General features: G+C 43.1%; 1 protein-coding gene across 4 annotated transcripts in view; it reads right to left on the bottom strand.

Annotated features, from left to right (window-relative positions):
- NR3C2 (nuclear receptor subfamily 3 group C member 2) overlaps positions 1-23,294 on the bottom strand; it is a 358,647-nt gene extending 335,353 nt beyond the window's left edge. The window contains exons 1-2 of one of the 4 annotated variants that reach the window (XM_058721206.1): positions 22,620-23,294; positions 13,129-14,887 (exon numbers count right to left, since the gene is read on the bottom strand). In XM_058721206.1, the coding sequence (XP_058577189.1) occupies positions 13,129-14,885 (1,757 nt within the window). In that variant the 5' untranslated portion in view covers positions 14,886-14,887; positions 22,620-23,294. Of the gene's footprint in view, positions 1-13,128; positions 14,888-20,322; positions 20,661-20,990; positions 21,182-22,619 lie in introns of those variants that run through there. The other 3 variants (XM_058721208.1, XM_058721205.1, XM_058721209.1) reach the window with 3 other exon arrangements.
- Between the last annotated feature and the right edge of the window lie 1,387 nt (positions 23,295-24,681).

The following is a 24,681-nucleotide window of genomic DNA, read 5'->3' as shown; positions in this document are numbered from 1 at the left end:
AAGAATTAAAAAGTTTTAAAAAGCATGTTGCGGGGCGCCTGGGTGGCTCAGTCGGTTGAGAGGCCGACTTCGGCTCAGGTCATGATCTCTCGGCCCGTGAGTTCGAGCCCCGCGTCAGGCTCTGTGCTGACAGCTCAGAGCCTGGAGCCTATTTCAGATTCTGTGTCTCCCTCTCTCTGACCCTCCCCCGTTCATGCTCTGTCTCTCTCTGTCTCAAAAATAAAATAAACGTTAAAAAAATAAATAAATTTGAAAAAAAAAAAAAAAAAAAAAAAAAAAAAAAAAAAAAAAAAATAAAAAAAAAATAAAAAGCATGTTGCATCAGTGTTATGACATCACAAAGATGAGACCATGTTCACAGTTAATATATATATTTTTTTTTTCTTTTTTTTTTTCTTTTTACTTCTTCTACTCTCAGGTACTGGCAACAAATACATCCTTTAACAAATGCACAGTTGACACAATTATACTCATAAAAATCTTTGGCTTTTTAAGTGAACATTAGCTCAAAAATAAGGGGTACCTGCTAATGGACACCTAAGACCCTCCCATGACGCCATTTCAGATTCATATAAATAGGGGTGCTTGGGTGGCTCAGTTGGTTCAATGTCCAACTCTTGATTTCAGCTCAGGTCATGATCCCAGGGTTGTGGGATCCACCCCCATGTGAGGCTCTGCTCCGAGAATGGAGCCTGCTTGAGATTCATTCTCTCTCTCGTTCTCGCTCTCGCTCTCATTCTCACTCTTGCTCTCTCTCTCCCTCCCCCTCAGCCCATCTCCCCTGCTTGGGCTCTGTCTCTTTCTCTCTCCCTAAAAAATGAAAAAAATAAAAATAAAAATGTTAAAAAGTTATATAAACATAAGAGCTCTCGGGTCTAGGTTTTCACTACGAAAGGTTACCATGCTTATAACCTCTCCTTCCCTTACTCTACCCATCTGTCAGTTTCTTCAGTTTGCTAAAAAACAGTATTTAGGACAGGGGAAAAGTGCTGTTTGCACCTGAATCATAGCAACCAAGTCCAAAATACAGGGTATATGTCAACAAAATTATCATATTTCTACCACATACAGAAAACTCAAATGCTTCCAGGAGTCTCAAAGGAATACCTCACATGCACATTTACCTCAGCTGGGTCTGAAAATGATGGAGAAACCAAGAAAAAAATACTTTGCATTCGATGAACATATATTATTCTGCCATCATACAGTAGCTCCAAGAACAAAAGCTGCTCTGAACAGAATCTGCACTTCAAAAATACAGCTAAGAATCCAAATTGGAGCAAATTGGAGATCTGCTCCCATGAAATCTCTCCACTCCCAAACTTTGTCCTTGGAATCTCTTCTCAAACTTATCAGAAAAACATTTATTAAGTAAATACAAACTGTAACATGTGATGGAGGAAAATAAGCATGTGCCCAGTTTCGGAAAGAGCCCTGCTAATTCAAACAGCAGTTACTTGGGGACACAATAAACGGGCTTCCGAACAAGCTAGGATTCTGCTCATTTACAGACCTGTGTGCACCTCTGAAATCCATAATACTTCTGATTCATTTATATCATCTTTTACCAGCTTGTTTTCCAACTTTGCCAAACCTGTTCAGCTCTTCCTGTTCCATTTCCCAGGGGTATTTTTTTTTTTCCTCCACAGTCTAATAAAAAAGTATTCTATTTTGGTATCGAAATGATCAGGTTTTATCTTCATCCACATAAAATTATTTCACTTCTTTTCTCTTACAGTCATAATTATGTTTAAATGTCTTCCTTATTACTATTTTTGTTCCTTATACCCCGTGGCAATCTACGTCTTGTGGGGCTTAGCACATATGGCTTAGTGGTATAGTGGAAAAGAAAAGGCTTTGGGTCAGATGATCTGGCATTCAATTATTTCTTCCTTCACACTCGAACTTCTATCCCCAGCCCACCATCCCAAACACTCAGCACTTATCCCCTAGGTTTGAATTATCAATACAATAGCCTTTCAACTGTTCCTATTGTTTCATTCACTATTTCTTATCTCCCTCATCAGATTTCCCTATCTACCCTTTTACGTCATTTCCAAGTTAAAAGAATGTTTAATAATGCTATGTTAAAAGTGCCCAACACTTCTTTTTGGCACTCTCGGATTTTCTATAACCTAGTTTTCCCTAAATACAATTAAAGCAACCCAAGGGGGTTTCGTCCTCTGTCCACACACCTGACCTGTGTTGATGCTTATCCTCTAATACATCTCTACTCCTCACCAAACATCACCAATCTTCAATTGTTGCCTGAAATCTCATCCCCTTTATGAAGCTTTTCCAGCCCACAGAGAACTCTTTCCTTTCTAATCTTTGGTAACAGTTCTCACCTGCATCATTCAATGGAACACATGATTACAGAACTACTACCCAGCCCCCTAGCAAAAAAAAAAAAAAAGCTGTATATACTCATGTGAGTCATCTCCACAGCTATAAAGGAATACAGTGAAGACCACATTAAGAACACAGTAGGTACTAAATAATCCGAAAATTGTCTATTATTTTTCCTTCTGTTAATCCAGAAATTTAAATAGCTAATTTTATCTTCATTCTAGGTCTTCTGTCAAAACGTTTACATTAATATCCACTGATAACGGAACTCAAAAAGAAGAAACCAACCCAATAAAAATGGACAAAAGGGTTAACAGGTATGAGAAGAAGGCATATGGATGGCAAGGAAGCACATGGGAAAAAAAAAATGTTCAGTTTCATTGAGGCATTAGAGAAATGCCAATTTAAATGACAATGAGTTTTCATTACACGCCTATCATAATGTCTGTAATTAAAAAGACTGACTCTCTCAAGTGCTGGCAAGGATGTAATGGAACCAGATCTCACGCAGTGTTGGTGGGAATGTAAAAATGGTACAATCACTTCAGAAAACAGCTTGACAGTCTCTTAAAAATTAAACCTACACCTACCATATGATCTAGCCATTCTACATGTACGCATTTACTGAAGAAAAATAAAGCATATGTCCATACAGGGAGCTGTATGTGAATATTTACAGCAGCTTTGTTTGTAACAGCAAAACCTGGAAACAACCCAAATGTCAATCAGCAGGTGAGTGGATGAACAAACTGTGTGGTACAGCCATAAATGGAATACTACTCAGCACTAAAAGGAAACTAGTAATGCGGGCAACAACATGGATGAATGTCAAAGGCATTACACTAAATAAAAGAAGCCAGAATCAAAAGGCTATAAAAAGTGTAATTCCATTTATAAGACAATCTACAAAAAAATAGATCTACAATGATGGGGAACATATAAATGGTCACTACGGTTTGGTAGTGAAGAGGAGTGAAGGGACAACACAAAAGAATTCTAGTGGAAGATAGAACTATTTTTATCTTGAATGCATGGTGGTTATGTGACTACTCACTTGGCCAAACTTCTCCCAAAACAATGAATTTTACCGTTTGTAAATTAAAAATAAATAAATGACCTCGTAAGTAAAGACTAAGAATATGTCACCATATAGCCTGTAATACATCACCAACTGCCTTATTATGCTGAGATTAGATAAAACAAGAACAGTACCTATTGATTATTTTTGTGAAAATCCTTAAAAATATGTTCATGGGTCACGACAACTTTTCGCTAACAACACAATTCTGTTATTTGACAATAATTGTAGGAGTCTTACACAATCACCAACACTTATCCAGTCATTCCAGATACATGTCTGCCCCTAAGTCCCTCTGCTAAGCAATTCATTCATTCATTCATTCATTCATTCATTCAGAATTTACTGGACATCAACAACGTACCTGGCACTGTCTTAGGTATGACAAATACACTGGCAAACAGGACAGATAAGGTTCCTGCTCTCAGGAAGTTTACATTCTAATTGGAGGAAGTAAACAAAGATAACTTCTGATAGGTATGTGCTATGAAGACAACAAAAGTTTGTGACGCGTTGTTAGAAGGTGGGGGGGATAGAGTCACCACTTTAAATAGGATGTCAGGGAAGACCTCCTTGAGAGGGTGACACTTAAGCTAATTCCAAGTGACAAGAAGGAACAGGCAACCAAAATCTGGAGGCAGAGCCTCAGTGGGGAGAACAGTAAGCATGGAGGCCCCACAGGGTAGGGGGCTCGGTTAGTTTGAGTCACAGAAAGGTCAGTGTGCAGAATGAGCAGGGAAAAAACAGGTATTAAATAAAACAGAGCTCTGATATTTCAGTACTTTTCAGACCCTCAATTATTTTACCTTATGCTGCTTGCAATGAGAGGCAGCCAGAGGGCTTTATATCGGTCACATAATTTGATTTATGTTTTTAAAACTTCTATCTTTCTTAGGACATTCAGTTTTCTTCTCTATCTCAAGCATTTGTTTCTTCATTTACCTTAGTTATGTGGCCTTAGGCAAATCACGAATACCATCTGAGCCTCAGTTTCCCTATCTTAAAAACAGTGATGCTGGCTGCCCGCAACTGCTTACATATACTGGTTCGATATGGCAGTTAAATACCTGACCCTGCAGCTAACCGTAGTCTCCCTTTTATTCTCAGCTTCCCCAGACACTGCCCTCATCATTCTCTGCCCTCCTTCTCACATTTTCCATCTCAATCGCAGCACAGTCTCCTCCACCACCCTCGTCATATCTCACCTGTCCAACAAAATCCTTACTCTGATCCTGCTGCTCCTTTGTGCTACCACCTGTTCTCTCACCCTTTCTCTTTACCACTGAACAGATGCCTCCCAAGGGTAAATCCTGTGCCCACCTCCCCTAAGTTTCTCCTCTTCCTAACTTATTCCTTAACCGATCACAGTCCAATTCCCATTCCTACCCCTCTACAGAAGTCCTTCTTGAAAAATCACCAGCGCCAACTACTCAGTCTAATTTCTAGTCTTCCTCACCCCCATCACCAGGTTTTGAACCACCACCTCCTACTGAAGGAAAGAGTGATGTAATAGACAAAAGGGCAGGATCTACTCCCAGTCTGCTACCAACTGCTTTGTATGATATTGGAAAAGGCAAGTAATCTCTCTGGACCTTAGTTCCAGGCCTGGATTTACAGATAGCCTTAGAGCCCTTCTAATTTGGAAAGTCTAAGACTACATGATTCTTCCCTTTGGCATCCATGACTCGGCACTATCTTAATTCTCCAAACAACTCTGTCTCCTTTATTAGGATGTGTTGCTCATCTCCTAAATGGGGTTCTGTTCCTCCAAATTCCTCTCACAATGCACTGTAAGCCATACCTGAGTCATACATACATTCTCTCCCTGGGCAATAGCACCCACATTGACACCCTCAACTGCCACTTCTATGAAGAGGCCTCCCACATCTCCAGACCAACATTTCCACCTATAGGGAGGACTCTTACTGTCAGAGGTAGTGTAGAACTCAAAACTCATGGAACCAAGATAAATCATCACTTCTTCTCCAACCTATTCCTTCTTGACCTCTCCATTTCCCTTCATTGCTTACCATTATCCATGACAGTCAAACTCACAACTTGAGTTTTCGCTGATTTTCCACATACTTTACCCTCCATTTCTACCTAAGTATCTAGTCCTCTCCTTTCTCTTAATAATTCAGTCCTAAAACCATTAGGCAAGACATAGCAAAGTAAAAATCCACAGTAGGGGGTAGGGCGTGAACAGGTGTCTTGGCCCACAGTAGGGCACCAAGCCCAAGGGTGGCTCTGATGCCCAATGCAGTGGGGGGGGGGGGGGGGGGGGGTGCGGAGGGAAAGCATGTATGTGTCTATGCGTTCACATGGTCTAGTGCAGAGCAGCGCCCAAGCAGGGAGAGGATGGCCCAGCAGGGGGAGTCAGTGCTGGAGTGGGCTAAGGAGGGCATCTGTTGGGGGGAGTGTGGCCCTGTGACCCAGAACACCGAGTTAGACCCCAAAGGCAGACAGGAAAGTATCTGCGGGGATGGGGCAGTCCTTGGAGAAATAGCTGACTCCAGGACTGGGGCAGAACAAGCACAAGATGGGCCTAAAGCAAGTAATTTAATGTTAATTTCTTGGTTTTGATGGTTATATTGCGGTTATGTGAGAGAATGTCCTTCTTTTTAGTTCATAATGGACTTATTTTTTTTTGGTAGGTTTGTGATTATTTCAAAATAAAAACCTTATACAAACTCCTACAAGGGCTTCTTCTGTAATGTCTCACATCTGTCTCTTTTTTTCCATTACCCTGGACATCCTTGCTCCAGAGAACCAAGTTCCCATTCCCCTGCACTGCTGCAAGAATTTCTTAACAAGGCTCCACCCCACAGCCATTGCCTAATTAAGGTTTTTCCAAAGTGCACTTCAGCTCATGCCACTTCCCTGCTCCAACATTTCAATAGTTCCTCATTACCTACCAAATTAAGTACAAATTTCTTAGTGTGACTTTGAAGTTCCATTCCCTTCTAGTTCCAACGAACTAATCTGTTACAGGCTTTCTTCTCCTCATTCGCTATTGTCACAATCAGCCATACATCTTGACACATTCAGTGTTTTCTGCCAATCTCCAAGTTTAGCTCACGTAACTCCCTCCATCAGGAAATGACCACTCCTACCCTCTGCCAATTTTTCAAGACTAAGGATAAATATCCACTCTGACCACCACCACCCCACTCCTCATTTTCCAAAACTTGCCTAGATAATCTTATACTGTCAGAATACCCAAAGTTGACTTTGCCCATTGTAAATCTTATTTCACTCTGTTTTAGATTATAATTTTTATTTGTAAGTCTCGACAACTCCTAATATATAAGGTAAGGGTACATAACGATGAAGAGATCATCATTAATTAAGTCACAGCCATGGTTACATATTCAGATCGCCAGTTATTAGCTCACTCTCCCTCCCTAGTGAATTAACTTTTTAGGTATTCAAATTACTTTTTGTTTGTCCTTTTTCCTTCCTTATGCTACAGTTTTCTATTTCTTGCATAAATACAAGTGATTTCTACCTCTTTTCTACATAGATATTTTGGCCTTGGCCTTACCACTGACAATAATAAATCCAGAGGTTTCCAGGCATCCATTAAGTAACAGGTGCTTATATCTAATTATGTTTTAACTTCATCATTACCTCATTATATAAAGAACAAAATAAAACTCTTAAAACTGAAAAGAAAGCCTATACAAGTTTAAAACTAGAAATTCTAAAATTTAAGATAAAGACCAACACATTTAACACAATTCTTTTTCCTGGGTCTTCACTAACAAACTTTGGAATGCAGTCCACAAAAATATACAATTTAATGACTATATTTAAGTTCCATATAAAAGCTAATATTTTTCTCTTGATTTGAATTTAGCAAATGAAAGAAAATGATACACTATGTAGCAGGAGAGCTGAAATTTTATCAGTAGATGAGTAGTATTAAACTAAAGCAACAGTTGAAAGCCTGGAAAAAAAATATTATTTTGGAGAAAAAATTAATGCCATCAAAGCATTAGGGGAAGTGAAGTGTTACTCCTAAATTACTTGTGATCAACATAACATCTGGTACCACTCTAAACATTACAAGTATAGAAAAGGTCACACACATCCAGAATTTTACTCCTGCAAAAGGTATCAAATCCATAAATGCTACATCCCCTGGTCTTAGTTCTAGCACACCACTGCTGGGTATGCAAACAGCCTGAATAGTCTGAAGTTGGATAATTTGAGTTTATTTAACTGAAAGCAAGGCTTTTATCTCTATTTTTAAAGTATGAAGTAAACAGTTCTAAGTATATTAAGTATATCTAATACTTTAGATAATAAAAGGTAGACATACTGACATATAAACCTAGGACACTTATGATGTTAAAAGCAAAATTTATCAAACTGTACATAGCGATTTGTTCGTTAAAAACCACTAAGGGTTTTCTTCTTTTTTTTTTTCAATAAAATTATCACTACTCTTACCAGAAATACCATAAATGAATGAAAGTGGATGAATCATCAGGAGAAGCAAGTCTCATTGTGAAATCATTTCTAAAAATATTATTTAGAATACTAACCGGGAGAAATTCTAGGTACACCAGCAATTTCAAAATCAAAATATTGTAAGACAAATAATAAGAAAAAGAAAGTTCCAGGTTTTCACTTCCAAATGACCTAAGTAATTCTTAATGGATTTATTTATTAGAGGAAGTATGAATACTCAATCACTCCAATTCCACCTCCCCTCCAAAAAAAAAAAAAAAAAACAACCCATCAGTCTTTCATACTCTGCATTACATAGACATATTTAGATCTCACTGGTTTACTCAGAAAGTCTGCTAAGGGACAGGTAACTATTCTAACAAACTCCTTGAATTCTAAACCTTTTGGTGTACTACAGAAGGTGAGTTTTTAAAACTCTAGGCACAACTGAAAAAAAAAAAAATAACCATAGGTTATTTACTAAACTGTTTCACTCTATCATGGAAAAAAAAATGCAGCATAGAATAAGATAAACACCTGATCATTCATCTTGAAACCTACCAGAATATGCCCTTTGAAACAGTGAACTTTACATTCAAAGGTCTAAGTCAATGTTAGCGCATGTTATAATGCTATCAGGGTGACTATGACCATTACCATAAACATCAATGTTGTGTCAACAGAAAAACCCTGTCTTCAAAAGAAATGGTGAAATTAAAAGAAAAATAAATTCATAGTGAATATCAAATTTTACAAAAGATTTGATTTTAAAAAACCTCTGCTTTTCAAACTGAAAAAAGTCACTGCTTCTTGTTTTTAAATGGTAAATGGTGGGGCACCTGGGTGGCTCAGTCAGATAAGCATCTGACTTTGGATCCAATTTGGCTCTGCTCAGGTCACAATCTCACTGTTCTGGGTTCAAGCCCCATGTCAGGCTCTGTGCTGACAGCTCGGAGTCTGGAGCCTGCTTTGGATTCTGTGTCTCCCTCTCTCTCTGCCCCTCCCTACTCATGCTCTGTCTCTCTCTCTCTCTCTCTCTCTCTCTCAAAAATAAACAAACATTAAAAAATAGTAATAACAAATGGTAAATTACAATAATGTTTTTCTATCCAGGACACCCTGGAAACCACAGATCTAGACCTGCCATTAAAATATACTCCAAACCAGATTAGCAAATATGTTAAAGGATACTCTTGATTTTTCACAAACAGAACTCCAAGGAAACTGCACAGCCACTCCATGGTTTTGCTGGCAGACCCTCAGGAGAGTACCGAGTTCAACACATCCGCTTTAAATGAAGAAACTGAGGCCAAGAGAAGCTGTGACTCACCATGGTCTCAGTTTTGTTTGTGTCCTAGATGACAGGGAAACTCCAATCGACATGACACAACTAGGTCCAGTGTCCATCCTCAAAGCTTTACATTCAGCTTGTGTCATAATTTACTTTACACTGTGGTGCTCAGGCAATCCACTCACTGGAAATGATTAACAGACAGATGGCTTTCGTCACCGCTCTTACAGGATGCCCACAGAGAGGAGGACAACACACACTTCACAGCCATTACTCACTTCTATCAGCTTGAAAAATTAACTAGAGGAGAATCATTTTTCTTATTTGAATAGGGCACTCCTTCCTCAGCATCATATTCAGGAAGGCTAACATAAATAAAGTAATAACGTCTTTTTTCATTCACTGCCAAAGGGTGTAGAGAATAGAAGAGACCAGCAATTCTCAACTTTGGGGTCTTAGGACACCTTTCCACTGTAAAAATGTATGGAGGATTCCAAAAAGCTTTTGTTTAGGTCAGTTAGATCTAATGGTATTTACCATATTAGAATTTAAAACTAATACTCATTTTAAATCATTTAAAAATAAGAAGCCATTACATGTTCACATAAGCATATGTCTATGAAAAAAATAACTATGTTTCCCCAAAAACTTGAGTGAGGAGAGGCACTGTTTTACATCTTTGCAAGTCTATTGTCTCCCTTAATAGAAGGCAGCTGGATTTTCATACCTACTTGTGCATTCAATGTGTGGTGACAGGTTTTGGTTCAAGAGTATGAAGAAAATCTGGCTTCATACGGATATGTTGTTGGAAAAAGGAGGAGTATTTTAATGATCACTGGAGATAAATGCAGATGTGATTCTTTGACACTACCTTGAAAACTGCAAGTGAGTAGTTTCTTAAAGGTTAGTTGCAGTGTAGAATCTGAAACCCTATTAGTAAATTTTTCATACACTAGCACTGGTCTATCTTCCATTTTGAATGGATCTTTTACCGATGCATGATCTTTCACTTCACAACCCTTCTTGAAAGGGTCTCAGGAATCCCAAACAACACTTTGACACCTACTAGAAAACAGTTTCCAGTTCAATCTAAAGATGAAGGTTATTACAAAACCTATGAACAGTCACACACCGCCTTGATCCTCCACAACCTGTAATTCTTTATTCCACATCTCCCAGAACAGGGTATCATCATCCCACATTAAGATATAGACAAAAAGGCTCGATTTTGATCCAAAAGACACAAAACAAGAGACCAGAGATGAAGCATAGATGAGGTTAAATATTATAACACGTAGACTGCAATCTAGAAAAAAATCTAAATATCTTCTGATCCTTGAGCCTTTATTCTGAGAATGATCAAAACAGCAGGTTTCGATAATATTCACCAGAAAAGGCTGTAAAGAACCAGCAGGCTATAAGTGGCTTCAAATGACAATAAAGCTTTGTTATTAAAAGTTTGGGGGAAACTTCTACAAACTAGCAACCACACTAACATGCATGTAAACAAAATGAATCCCCTCTGATGATACTAACACATACATGAAGAATTTTGGAATCCTCCTGAAGAGACACTGAACAACACCTCCAGTGCCCACAAACACAGAGCAGGCTCAAGGTCCCTGATTCACATTAACATGTTTAAGGCTATGGGTCACTAGAACATCGGGAGGGGCTTCAGGAGTGTAAAAACTACAATTAAAGTAGTGGAAAGAGGATGCAGAACAAAACAGAGCAGAGAACTGATGATTTTATCTACTATATCTCTACTATTGCTACCAGGAACATCATTACCTAAAGCAACTGCCTTCAAAACCAATAAAGCATAAATAGAAATGTAGTGGCAGGGGTGCCTGGGTGTCTCAGTCGGTGAAGCGTCTTTAATTTCAGCTCAGGTCATCATCTCCTGGTTGTGAGATGGAGCCCCTAGTGGGACTCTGTGATGATCATGGAACCTGCTTGGGATTCTCTCTCCCCCTCTCTCTCTGCCCCTCCCCCTGCTCATGCTGGCTCGTGCAGGTGTACACTTTCTCTCTCTCAAAATAAATAAACATTGAAAAAAAAAAAAAGAAACGTAATGGCAAATGTATGGTGCCTAACCATAAAAAATAATAATAATCAGAGTAGGATTCAATCATAAGAATTAACAAATATTTCTTTCAACTATGTATAAAATATTTCTTCAAAATATTTTGTGTAATTTCATATAATGAAGAAAACAAAAAACTAAAAGAAATGAAAACTAAAAATTGTGCAACCTAATCAAATGTTAACAGGAATAGCTAAAATGTATATAATACCTATTGCATGCCAGATGATAGGCAAAGTGCTTCTCATAAATTAACTCAATTATCCTAACTACCTTTGAGATGGGTACTACTGAATTCTTTTTCTTTCCTTTTTTCTCCCCCCCTCCCCCCCCCCCTCCGGGGAGGAGAAAACCAAAGCCCAGGGGTGAAGGGATTTGGGCAGTGACACAAAGCAATTAGGTGGCACAGCTGAGATTTCAACCATGGCAGCATGCCCTCCACTACCAGGCTACACTCCCTCATACTAACTCACTAAAAACATCACTCACGAAAATATCAACATCGTGTGCAAAATTTCCTTCTCTGAAAGTAAAACAAAGCACTAACAGTAGACCACATGCTGAGTTTGTTTCTGATGAAAGCCATGCTGTCTTAGGCTACCTTGCATTAGTGTTTAGAATTTAAGAGACAGAGGCAGGATCCCAGTATGACAGTTCGTGCTATGGACAATTGTTATAACGTATCCTTTAAATGGAATGTTTGCTTCCATAAAGGCCAGAGGAGCAAGGTGTGCATCAATGACAAGGAAAGGAGTGCACCAATTAAAGTTTTAGCTTTTGGCTCATAAGGAAGGCAGAACGGAAGAAGAAAGATACAGAAATACATATAAGCCCTCTGTTGCTAATGGGATGAACATATCTCCCATAACATAAGTTTTTAGGGAAAATATCTGTGTATTCCTAAATGCCAAAAAAATGAACTACATCTAGGAAATCTATTTTTTATATGTTCAATAAAGGGATCATTTATCACAACCATGTAATAAAAACAGTACTGAAGCAAAGTTCAATACAAGTATTCACTATATAACTTAGAACCACCCTTTACAGTCATACCAAAAACCTCTTCCTTGTTTTTTTCTTAACATACACAATATGCCATCTGCAAAAAGGAAAGTCAAGAGATATTTTACAGTAAGTAACGCATGTCCTCTTGCAGATCATAAAAGTTGTAAATCTACCAATTCAAAACTGCTGTGACATATTTTACTTCCAATATGAGTAAGAAAACAAGACTGTCCACTTAGTAATTTTAGATGTGCTGAGTCTTTAAAAGCCCTCACAGTTAAGGAAATCGTTTATTTGTATTGAAAACCATAACTTACATACAATTAACCTACCTAGCAAAGGACCAAGAGGGTGCAGAGCTTGTGGGTAACTGACTTGGGGTTCAATTTCATATTTCACAACCAATGAAGAGATGAATTTAAAAAAAAAAGCTAAGGAAAAAGACTAAAACCACAAAGAAACGAATTTAAAACAATTCTAGTGAACCCGTGTACAGCTAAAGAAACAGTCTAGTGCTAGTCTGCTAAAGTAAATACAGTATCAGGCAGTACAAAACAAGCCTTTCCCAAACACCTACAATAGGCAATGTAGAAGCGGGGGAGGGGACACCCATATAGGCTCCCTCCTTGAAGATCAACACCAGTATTTCCTAAAAGATTTTAAGAGGTTTTTTTTTTCCCTCTATTTCAAAAAAGCAGTAACATTATACTAGCAAGGAAAGAGGGGGGCACTCAATGACCATCCTGAAAGCAAACATAAAACAGTAAACTGAAATGTGTTTAAAATTACCAACTGTAAATACTTTTTCAACATTTTATAAAGCCATGATTTTCAAAAAAGGAGGAAAAGCCAACTTACCTGGATACGTTTTCTGGAATGTATTCTAGAACTGGATACCCATCACTTCTTCTAGACGACAGGTCACCATGTGACTTCCATGACTCCACTAAAGTATTAACAGGAGGAAAGGAACTCATATGTTGGAAAGATTGGTCTCTAGCTGTTCGTGATAAAGATATTGTACCTTGAGCACCAATCCTGTAGTGAAAGGACTGTCCACCTGAATTCACACCAACAATAGCGGATGAAGGGATGCTGGCCTCTGGGTAATAGCTCCCATCATCTGGTTCCTGTTTAATCCCCATTGGGAATCCGCTGCCTTCACAGTTACCATCAAAGCCGGGCACAGGTGGTCCTAAAATTCCTGATAGAGAATAATAGTCTTTATCATCCATAAAGGAAAAATATGAACCATCCATAAATGGAAATGGGTTCACTGTTGGATTCCCTTTAAAAGCGGTGCCTGAACACGAATGCTTGGTTGATTCTTGTTTTATTGGTACCGAGAAAGGGGAATCGGAATTTATTTTGCTATTTCCTCCTAGGCATGAGCTGCTAAAAGCCCCATCTGGCTCCGGTTTTATGTACTGTACAATGTTAAGCTGGCCAGTCACACCATTGGAGATGGCACTGTCTACTTCCTCACTCTTAGGAAAGGGGACCTCGTGAGCACCTTTCTCGTGGGTGTCTGGACTAGGAACCACATCCCGGGCTGCACTGGATCCAGCAGGGGTGCCAGAGGCAGTGTAGCTGAAGGCATTGTTTACAGGGCTACAGATAGATCCCACAGTACTAGCAGTTGGACTGGAAAGCGTGGATCTGTTGTTTGTGTTGGAAGGGCTGGAAACAGAGCACCTTGAGTTGTTGACGTTTGCAGGGCTAGACACAGAGGATCGCAGAGTGACGTTAGTAGGACTGGAGACTGGAGATTTTACACTGCAATGACTCGGAGGGCTGGATATTGGGGATTTCATGCTACTTAATGGACTTGATAGAGGAGAGCCCACATTACTGGCGTGTGCCGGGCTGTGCGACCTGGAGCCTCGGTTTTCAACATTAGGGGAGCATGTCAACGGAGTCCCCTGGGTGATAGGGCTGTGCACTGTGAAGCTGCCAAAGCTAGCAGACGTGGAGGACACAGAGCTGATTCCTGCAGGGCTGCAAGCTGAAGAGGCCATGCTCAGGGGGCTGCAAACGGATGGACTCTTCTCATGACACATGATAGGGCTTTTAACGATGGCACGCATGATCCCACCATTCACAGAGCTCCCAGAGTCAGATAGGAAGGATCTCAAGGGCCTGTTCACACCACCTAGGGTGGAAGGATGATGGCCATTTTCTTTATAAAATTTCACCAGCTGTTCAACATTTTGATAAATCTTCGCTGGACTCATGCTTCCTTGTTGGTTCTGCTGATCATAGGTGTAGTCAGCATCTCTTACGGAATCCATGTACAAACCCATGGACTCAGCTACAGTTGCGGCAAGTTCCTTGGACTCCAGCTCAGTTTTAATATCAGATGTTAAAATCCCCGACCGATTATTGTCTTGCTGAAGGCAAGGGAGTAGTTCGTGTTTTTCTTTGCTGCTTCCTTGAGTACTGTTGTTTGGAATAGCACCGGAAACACAGCTTACGTTGACAATCTCCATGTAGTTATTCTCATCGGTCCTCTCTGTAGGTCCCAGGGAAGAATGTTCCACAGCCTGAGAAACTTGACCCCACCGTCTTTCCATATCTAGACCTTCAGGGAGACTGTGGTAGCCTTTGGTCTCCATAGCTAACAAATAAATTTATATTAAAAAAATCGAATTAGAGTCATTTATAGCCATATCACCCTAGAAGACATTCTGAAGTTGTATTTATTAAACTATGAATACATATTCTACTTATTATAAATGGCACTTCTAGTTATATTAAAATTATTACCTTTTTGGGGTGCTATAACAGAGTACTGACTATTAACTTGTCCAGAGGCCAGAATATGAGCAGCAAGCATACAAAACTATTTTGCATGTAAGTAAAAGTAACATATTTGCTATAATACACGTTTTAGAATTTGCAAAGAATGTTCACAAATGTCAACTCACGTAATAATATTCAGAGTAATCCTGGGGACTGATGAGGCAGACAAGGAGGAAACTGAGAGCTTAGTCATATGGGTTATTTGCCCAAAGTCAAAGACATAATAAGTGATGAATATGGGTTTAAAACTAAATCTTCTGATTCCAAAACGTTTGGAGTCTTGCGGCATATGGAAGCTGCTTTCCAGATCTACATGGTTTTATTAAAAACCATATGGAAATGCAATCAATGTTACCATTTCTCAATATAAAATTAAAGTTATCAAGTGAATTATCGCAGGAAAAATAATTTAAGATTTTTTTTAAAAAATAAGATTTTCTTAAAATGTATTAGTGATCAAGATAATCCCATATCAGTTCTGAAAACAAAAGATTCATATGTCCTGATTAACTAAGATGGTCCATAGTTCAGACAGGCAGTATGAGAAGCTGGGAATGTCACTACCAGATTCTCTGTATTTCAATACTGACAGGGACTTCAACATGCGTCCTTACTTAGTGGTACCTCTGCTATAAAGACTTCTAGCAAAGACAGTTTTATTTTCAAGAGCAAATGGAGGAAGTCTGAGTCCTGACAATTTATGTGTTCATTCATTCAACAAATATTTACCAAGTGCGTGCTATATCCTAGGCCTATAAAGAGTCACTGAATCTATAGTGATAAACAAAACAGGTACAGTCCTCATCCTCAGGGAGCCCAAAGGTTGTTTTTTTTTTTTCTTCTTAGAATCATATTCACTGACTCTCTATATAAATTTATTTCATAGACAAAATCATTATAATAGGCTATATTTACATAATTCTATGCATTATATAACTCAATGCAACATTATAAGCCTCTTATTTACCCTAATAACCCTATAAGGTCAGTAAAACTATTATCCAAATGATACATTGGGGAAACCGAGGCTCTGGCCACACAGCTATACGGCAGGGCTGAAATGTAATCCCACGTCTCTCTACAGCAAGGTATCTCGACCTCAGCACTACCGACATTTGGGGCCTGATAATTCTTTGTGTGAAGGTCTGTCCTTCTGCACTGTAAGATGTTTAGCAATATCTCTGACACCTACGCACTAGACTCCAGTAGCACTCCCCATCCCCAGCTGTGACAACCAAAAATGTCTCCACATTGCCAAATGCCCCTTGGCCATTGGGGGGGAGGAGGGGGAGGTGGCAATATTCACTCCTCGCTTTGAGACCCACCACTCTCAATAAACATATTTTAAAGAAAATTAACTCATTCTCAGTACAAATTTCATTTGTACATTTTAATATACAAAACTGAAGTCATTATGTATACATTTTTCAAATCCTTTCAGGTCTGTAAACAATCCATGACCCAAATAAAAGTCCAGTGCAGTTTCTGCAGATCTGCACACCAACATTACTTTAGGCCCTCTCATCCTTCCCCGCCCCACCCCCACCCCCAGGGCCATGCACTACCTCCATCCTCCCTAGCTTCTCCTGAAAAAGAGACCAGGAAGTCCTCAGGCCACAGAACTTATGTTAATTAACAGAGAAAAATAAGAGAATGGCTCTACTAAATAAATCGGCAATAGACATCACAAAGCTGTATTATGACATTTAATGCCTAAATTGTCTGAGTACCATAAATACCTCTTACTTCTTTGTATTCTACACTTGAAGTTAAGAGGCAAAAACTATCAATTTCACCACTGCATCCTAAGCAGATACCTAGTACAAATAAAAAATCTTTCATTATAACATAATCGATACTCAATTTGTGATGATTAAACTCCGGTATGTAGCCTACTTTTTAAAGAACATTCTATATAAGTTCTTAATCACAAGTCAATCACAAAACAGGGGAAAATGACAAATTACAATAGTTTATCTGGTAACTCCAGCCAAAAAATTTAGTATGGATGAAAGACAAGTTGAAAAAAAATAGACATAAGTTGAAAACTACAAGTATTCTGTGTTTCTACTTCCACCTAAGAATATTCTGTCCACCCCATACCAAACTTGAATGGATGCATATCTAAGGTATAGATGTTTTAGGTCCAAATACATTAAACACCACAAGAAACATGTCTATTCATGTTCAAAACTGAACTTCTTGGGGTGCCTGGGTGGCTCAGCTGGTTAAGCATCCGACTTCAACTCAGGTCATGATCTCATGGTTCAGGAATTTGAATCCCATATAGGGCTCTGTATTGATAGTGAGGAGCCTGCTTGGGATTCCCTCTCTCTCTCTGCCCCTCTCCCACTAGCTCATGTGCACTCTCTCTCTCCCAAAATAAATACATAAAAATAAACTTAAAAAAAACCCCTGAACATCTTCTGTGTATCACGCCCCTTTCCTGCAACCCTGTCCCTAAATCCACATTCTTGTCTTGGTGAACTGCACCGCCCTATACCCTAGTGACTGCAGGTTACCCTTGCCTAGGCACCTTTGCCAAAGGCCTCCAAAGGCTCCAGCCTCCCCACCTTCCACCTAGCTGCATTATTCATCTGCACCCCTCACACCCCCCACTCCAAGCAACAGGCCTATCTACCCTGAGTCTGAAAGGAGAATCCCCAGCTCCAGATCCCTCTCCAAAATCTATCCTCCAAACGTTTTTTTGGAAAGGGTGATCACTTACTGCTTTTTTGAAGTTTCACGCTGTAAATCTGCCTGCTAAACTCCTGAGAAGTTTTCCAGTACAGAAACCTGTTTCCTTTCTCATCCAATGTCCTCTAAATAATTTGGCCACTGCCCCCTTTTTTCACAACACCTACTAATATTCTAAGGGATATCTTTCATCATACTGCCTTAAAGCAGGAGCCAAATCTAAGACTCGTGAGGCTATATGAAGATTTGAAGAGAATCGACATGGGAGATAGCAGCCAAGTACAATCTTAAGGCACTCTACAAGGAAGCACCTTATCAGCTAACATGCAGCTGATCACAACTTTCCAAGTCCTGTTTGGCTAGCCTTGAACCTTTAATAATAACATAAAACAGCCTGCATTTCACCACGTTATTGACAGGGCTATCGTTAAAGAATTTGCAAAAGGCTTTACTGAAATCTAAATTAGTTCTATTTAAGGTACTGTATTCATCTACCAACTTAATGCACTTCTCAACAAAGAAAATAAAGATTGGCAACAGTTAAGGCACAAGACTAGAGGACATCTAGCATCTGCATGGCTTCTACTGCAAACATTTTTCAATATCAGAGTTTTTTAAAAATTTAGGATTATTAAAATATTTTATACTGAGTTCCCCCTATTATTTTAATCAGTCTTCTCTGTAAAAAAATAAAAAAAAAAAATAGATTAGGTTAAGCATTTATTTCCTATGTTGTCCAAGAAACCTAGGTGGTCTTTCTGGAATTGGCACAATAACCATGGCTTGATCAGAATTTCAGTTAACCTGAACGTACTAGAAAATAACGATAATTTTAGTTGATGAATATAAGCCTTATAGAACTTAATAACCAGAGGGTAAAGGAAAAGTTTTTGTTATAGATGTAGATGTGTATACATCTAGCTTATATAGAATCAGACTTGTCTCCCTTACATCGGAAACTATAACAGAGGCGCTCTTGGGACAAAGACAAGAACCAGAAAGATCCTTTAATTTTCATGCAAATGACCTCCCCCCAAAACATAAAGGAAATTTCACAAAAGAAAAAGCACTGAGAGAAGTTCTACCTTAAGCTATGCATATGCTCTTAAACACTATTTCTGCAAAGGAAAAATCTGACTTTAAAATTTTATGTTTTACAGTCTGTGTTAAATTGTTCTTTTCCATAAGGAAATAGCTTTTTTTCAGGAATATTAACAAAGATTCTTGCCAATTTATATTTTATCTGAAAACTTTCACTTTTAATACCCCCCCAACCTAGTCCCACTTAAAACTTATCATTTTCTATAGTTATTTCACTATAATATGGCACCTTAAAGACAGAATCTTAAAGTCACAATTTTCACTGGTTGCATCGTTGTAAAAGTTTGCCATTCTTAACTACTTTTATGTCACCCCCACTATGGAACTATTATGATGTTCCCCTCCTTTATAGAGGAGGTAAATGATAGAAACCTGCCCAAGGTCACCTAAGAGTGCTGGAGAACCAGTTAGAACTGAGCACACCTGATTTCTATTCACTCACCTAATTCACTCAGCCACCTGATCTTTCTAAAATCCCCAAGCCACACTATTTCTCCCTTAAAGGAAAAAGCTCTCCTTTAGATTATTTTTTTTAAACTTCTATCCTCAGGCATTTCAGCGACAGTGTGCCCTGAACTCAAACATAAAATTAAAACTTCACAGAACTTCACAGATGGGGAACGCTGTTATCATTACTATGTAAATACCATCAATAACAGCACCTAGAGAAATGGCAATACAAATGTTAAAAAGCAAATTAGTGTATTTGGAATTCGGCGGTTTCCAAAACTTGCCTGCTATCAAACAAAAGTTTTCCTAACTTCTAGGTTATAATAAATAGTTAAAACTGATGGTACCCTAAATCATCATGATTCAAACCTGGTCTTTTAAAATTCAGTAGGAAAAGCCATGCACCTAAATTCAGTAGTAGGGTACGGATGACATCAAAAGAAGCTTCATCCCTTCTCCCCTGCCTTTACAATTGCAACTGATGCCACAGAAAGCATTTGCCTCTCCCAAGAGTTTTATAATACTAGGGGACGGTAAATGCACGAATTTCCAGAGCCCCCTTCATACAGGCTCCATCAGGATTCTGTATCTCCTTCAACTGCCCTTATCCGCTACACCTCCAGCTAAGATCTGGGTGCTTCCGCAATTGATAGAGAGAGGAAAGAAATATTATTCAAACGTCCTTTAAAAATTGTAAAAGGAAAACGATCCGAAATTCATCCTTGGGGAAAGGGAAGGGTGGTAGACCTCCCACTGCCAAAGGCAGTTGAAAGCTGCTCGTTAGAGGGCATTTATCCAAAGTGGCCAAACTTTCCCAAAATAGTCCTCTGGCGGCCAAAGGGGGGAAAAAGTGGAAAACCAAAACAAAACAACAAGCACACAGCACCATACTGACTGTGCCTCCGGATTACGCAGCCACTTCTCCCTGCAAAGTGCACGCTCCCGTGCGGCGGCCGCAAGCCGAGTCCGGCAAGCGGTGCCCCGCGGCGCACCCCTACACACCTGCCTCGGCCGGGGTCCGTCTCTCGGCGTCTACCTGTTGCAGCGCTCGCCAACGCCACGACACCCCTGCTGAGGAGCCCCCCTAAATCCAACCACATCCAGGCCAGCGAGTGCCGCTCTCCCTGCAGCGAGAGAGCCCGAGGCAGCAACGCTCTTGCACCCAGGTGACTGCACGGGCTTCCTCCGAGCAGCCTGAAGTTGGCTTGCGTCTCCCCGGCCCAATGACACCCCGGGCGCGGAGAGGCGGAGAGGAGGGGGCAGGGCCAGGGCCAGGGCGGGCGAAGTGGGAAGGGAAAGAGGGAGAGAGGGCGGGCGAAAGCCCGGAGGGGGAGTGGGCCAGCTCCAGGGCCGGGGTGGTCACATGTCCAGATAAAGTTCAGGTTGCTATCCCGCCCCCCTGAGCCCTTCCCATTGGCCCGGAGGGAAGCAAGGCTCCACGCTGCACAGGTCAGGCGGGCTTCTCATTGGACAATCGTGGCTGTCAGTCACCAGGAGGGCGACATGACTGATACAAAGTTGCTGCGACACAGCCTAGACTCGGCAGCTCCCTTAAAGCCGCAGCCACGGCGGGTGCTTGGGGTGCCGGGCAGCAGCTACGACACTGGGCACCATCCACACTCTGACCCCAGCCCCTCTCGCTCCACTGCCCCAAACTTGCTCGCTCCCACCTGACTCTCCTCCTGGCCGACCTCAGGCTATCTGGAAAGACGTGAAAAGTGTGGTGACGCGGAAGAAGTCGGTTTTCCCGAGATCCAGTCAAGGTGTTGTTCCCTCATGCTCTCCACCTGCAGCGCCAGGTGAGCGGCAGTCCTGGCCCAGGCACCGCCCACAGCGTCCACGCGCAGGGGAGGACTCCTAGTGGGCTTTACCCGACCCCCCGAGGTTCCTCTCCCCGCCCCTTTTCTCGGTCTTGCGAGTTACCTCTCAGCGGAGCAGCCGCAGCGTCGCTGCCAGCGAGCAAAAGGATCACGTTCCCACTCGATTTGAATTTCCTTGTTTTAACCGTGCGGGAAAAGTGGGTGATTTCAGTGCAGCCAAAGCCCTTTAAACGCAGCCTCTCTCCCACCCCCACCCACCAAAAAAAAAAAAAAAAGTGCCAGGGTCAAAAGCTGCTGGTCTCCTTTATGATTTTGTTGGTGCATTTATTAGTTTAGTATTGGATTTTTCCACTAGCTCAATTTGAAAGAAAGCTTACCATCAAGGGTATTCACTTCTTTATAATGGGTGGGAGGGGTTGCACATAATTGGGAGAAACATACATGAGGGGTATGGAATCAAACAGTTTTCTAAGGATCGAGTGTCTGCAAGAAGAAATTTCGGTTTCCCTCCAACCACCCCCACCTTGACTCTCCTCTCGCCCACCCGAACGCTTTAGTTACTAAGCAAAAGGATGGGCTTCTTAACTTTGATTTCTAAGGACTTTGAAGCTCCGCGTCTGACTCTCGGTTTTAGGCTCCCGGCTGGCCGGGAGTCAGCACCAGTGACGTACACACCTAAATCTGGTCCCCCGGCCCTCGGCGACCCGCAGCCCGGTGGCGGCAGCTGTGCAGCCTCCAGCCTCACCCTTGTCTTGCACCCGCCAAAGTCGGAGGGCGGGGGAGGTTCACCCTGGCTGTGCCCAAGGGCCCCTCCTCTCTTTACAATAATTAAGCTTCGGGATTCCAGACCCCGAACGCTGGAAGACTCGAACTCTCCGCCGCTGCAGGTAGGGAACTCCCTGGCGGCGGGGACGACTCGGTGCTCAGCAGTCCCCTGCGCAGAGCGGCCGAGAGGCCCCCGGGACCCCGCAGCCGGGAGTCCCCGCCAAGTGTCCCAACTTTCCCGCGGGGCCCGCCGTCACGCGCACTCTCCCGACCAAGCGAGCAGTCTGGCATCGATCGCACCCGGCCGAGCGCGGACGGCGAGCAGGAACGAAGGGAGTCCCGGACCAAGCGCCGGGGCAAGCGAGGAGGCGGCGGCGCAGCCCGCGTTGACAAATTATTCATTATTAAAGCAATGGACGTGTGTCTTTTACTAAGTTTTTACCTCCCTTACGGAGGGCCGGTCTTGCCCTGGATCTCAGCTTCTTATAAAATCTAGGTTAGAACCGTGGAGGGTCAGCCGCCGCGATCCCTTGCCCGCCGCCCAGCACCCCTGCCCGGAGGCGGCCCGGCGGGCACCTGGTCTCCTGCCTGCAGCCCGCCTCGGTTCGCCCACCCGCGCCCTCCATGCGGACCCTGCCTTTCCCAGAGCCGCCTCTGAGCTCCCCGGGACCCCTCCCGCCGCTGTCAGCGCAAAGTGACTGTCGCTGCACTCACCTTTTCTAGGACATGGTGGGGAAGCTGGGGCGCGGGGCGGGGGGGTGGGGGTGAGGACAGCGAGACTCCCGCCGCCGCCGCTGCCGCCGCCACCAGCAAGTCCAATATTAGCAGATCGGCGGTAAGGATGGAGAAGAAGATAATCCCGGCAGTCGCCCTACTGACGGTGGGTAGAGCAATAGACCAGTAGTGTTGTTACCCCGCAGGAGGAGGCGAGGCGGCGGCGCCAAATCGCGCAGAAGGGGACGCGGGCGCCTGCCCGCCCCCAGCAGCGGCGGCCCGGCCTCCAGCCGGCCCCTCTCCCGGAGCTGTTGGTCTCCCAGGCGTTGACGGCGGCGGCCCTGGAAGCCGGGAAGTACAGCGGGATGATTCCGCGCCTGTGCCCCGCAGCGCGGCTCTCCGCGCCCCCTCTTCGGGCCTGGGGTGGCCGGTGACAGCTCCGGCGGCGGAGCGAGTGTGTCTGTGTGTATGTGAGGGGGCGGCCGCAGGGGGAGCCCGCGGCGCCGCGGCCCCCTCCCCGGGTCACACCCTCAGCGGCGGGAGGAGGCTGCAAAGCGTCCAGCCACCGGCTGGTGGGAAATCGGGATGGGGGCGCCAGTGGCTGGCTGCCCTCTCACCCTGGCCCCTGGCCGCACGGAGGCCGAGGGAAAACGGTAACCCCCCCCCCCAGGCACGTAACCTTCCCTCCACCACTTCCCACGGCCCCCCAAAGTCTGGGCCTGAGCTCCCGCCCTGGCCTCAGGTGCAGTCCCCACCCGCGGGGGGCGGCGCGGGCTGGGGACCACGCGCGGGGGGCGGGAGTGAAAAGTTTCTTTTCCTGCTCCCTCGCCGCCCACCCAGTGAAGCTGCTCCTCTCCCCCTCTCCAGGGCTCGCGCGGCGCCTTTGCCCCACCCCCACCGTGGGGGGGGGGGGAGGGACGCCGGGTAAGGACCCGGTGTCTGCGCGTGGGGGCGTGTGGGGAGAGTGGTGAGGAGCGGCGGCCGTGACCGGTCCCCCAGCTCTGACAGCGGCTGACACACGGCCGTCTGTGGCTCCGCGGAGCGAGCTGAGTAAGGGGCCCAGCGCCAGGACCCCTCCCCCTCCGCTCGCAGAGCGCTGCGCGCCCCCGCGCCGCCCCGCGCGCCCCCGAGCCCTCGCGCCAGCCGGGGCAGACACCTACGCAGACGCGAAAGTGAAAGGGGGGAGAAGCAGCGGGGTAGGCTGACGCAGGGCAGGGGGCAGAGAATGAAGCTGTGGCCCGGGGTCCCGGGATTCTCCCACTCCCTCTGCCCTGAGGAGCAGTCTGCCGCCTCCAGGCTTCGCAGCCTGCCCAAAGTCCCACATCCGTCACTCTCTGCCACACAGATTCCCCCCCCCCCCCCAATCAGGGGATACGTGTGCGCTTGTGTGTGTTTGTGTGTGTGCGTGTTCACGTGCATTCACGTGTTTGAGATACACGTTCAGTCACAGACTCTTCCACTGCACCGTTACACTTACCTTTGGTGGAAAATTTGGGGGGGGGGGGAAGGGGGTGCATTGTGACTGTCACTACCATTTACAGGCTTCCTTGCTTCTTGTCCTTTACGATTTAAATCCCGCGAACTGACCCTGCACACCCCCTTCCCGGTTTAACACTCTTCCTAAAGGATCTCTTGACCACCACCCTACCCGCCCGCCCCCACCCCCGCCCTTTTCTGGGTTCTTTCCCTTTTTCTTCCTAAATAGCTGTGAAAGTTGCTAATCTCTTCCCACACAAAACCGTGTTAAACACGGAGCTGCCCTGTTAAAACAATCACTGCCTTTCTTCAAACACATTCCCACTGTCCGAAAATCGAGCTTCCCTCTGCGTCCATCACCCACACAGTGTTGGCACTGCTCAGTTGTTAGATAGTTGAAGGTGGCATTTTGGCCTCTAATAAAACCTTTTTGCCTCAGTTTCCTTATTTATAGGGAATGTGAAGTTCTTAAGGTGTTATGTTTTAAGTGAAATCAAGAAAATTATAACATATTTTCAAAATTGACATTAATAATTACTTAGAAGTGTCCTGACTGCAAAACCTGAATCTTGAAATGCATCAAAAA

The sequence above is a fragment of the Neofelis nebulosa genome, chromosome 3 (assembly GCF_028018385.1).
Source record: "Neofelis nebulosa isolate mNeoNeb1 chromosome 3, mNeoNeb1.pri, whole genome shotgun sequence".
Classification (NCBI taxonomy): domain Eukaryota; kingdom Metazoa; phylum Chordata; class Mammalia; order Carnivora; family Felidae; genus Neofelis; species Neofelis nebulosa.
Note: the sequence above shows the minus strand (reverse complement) of the source record. Positions and strands in the feature narration are given on the sequence as shown.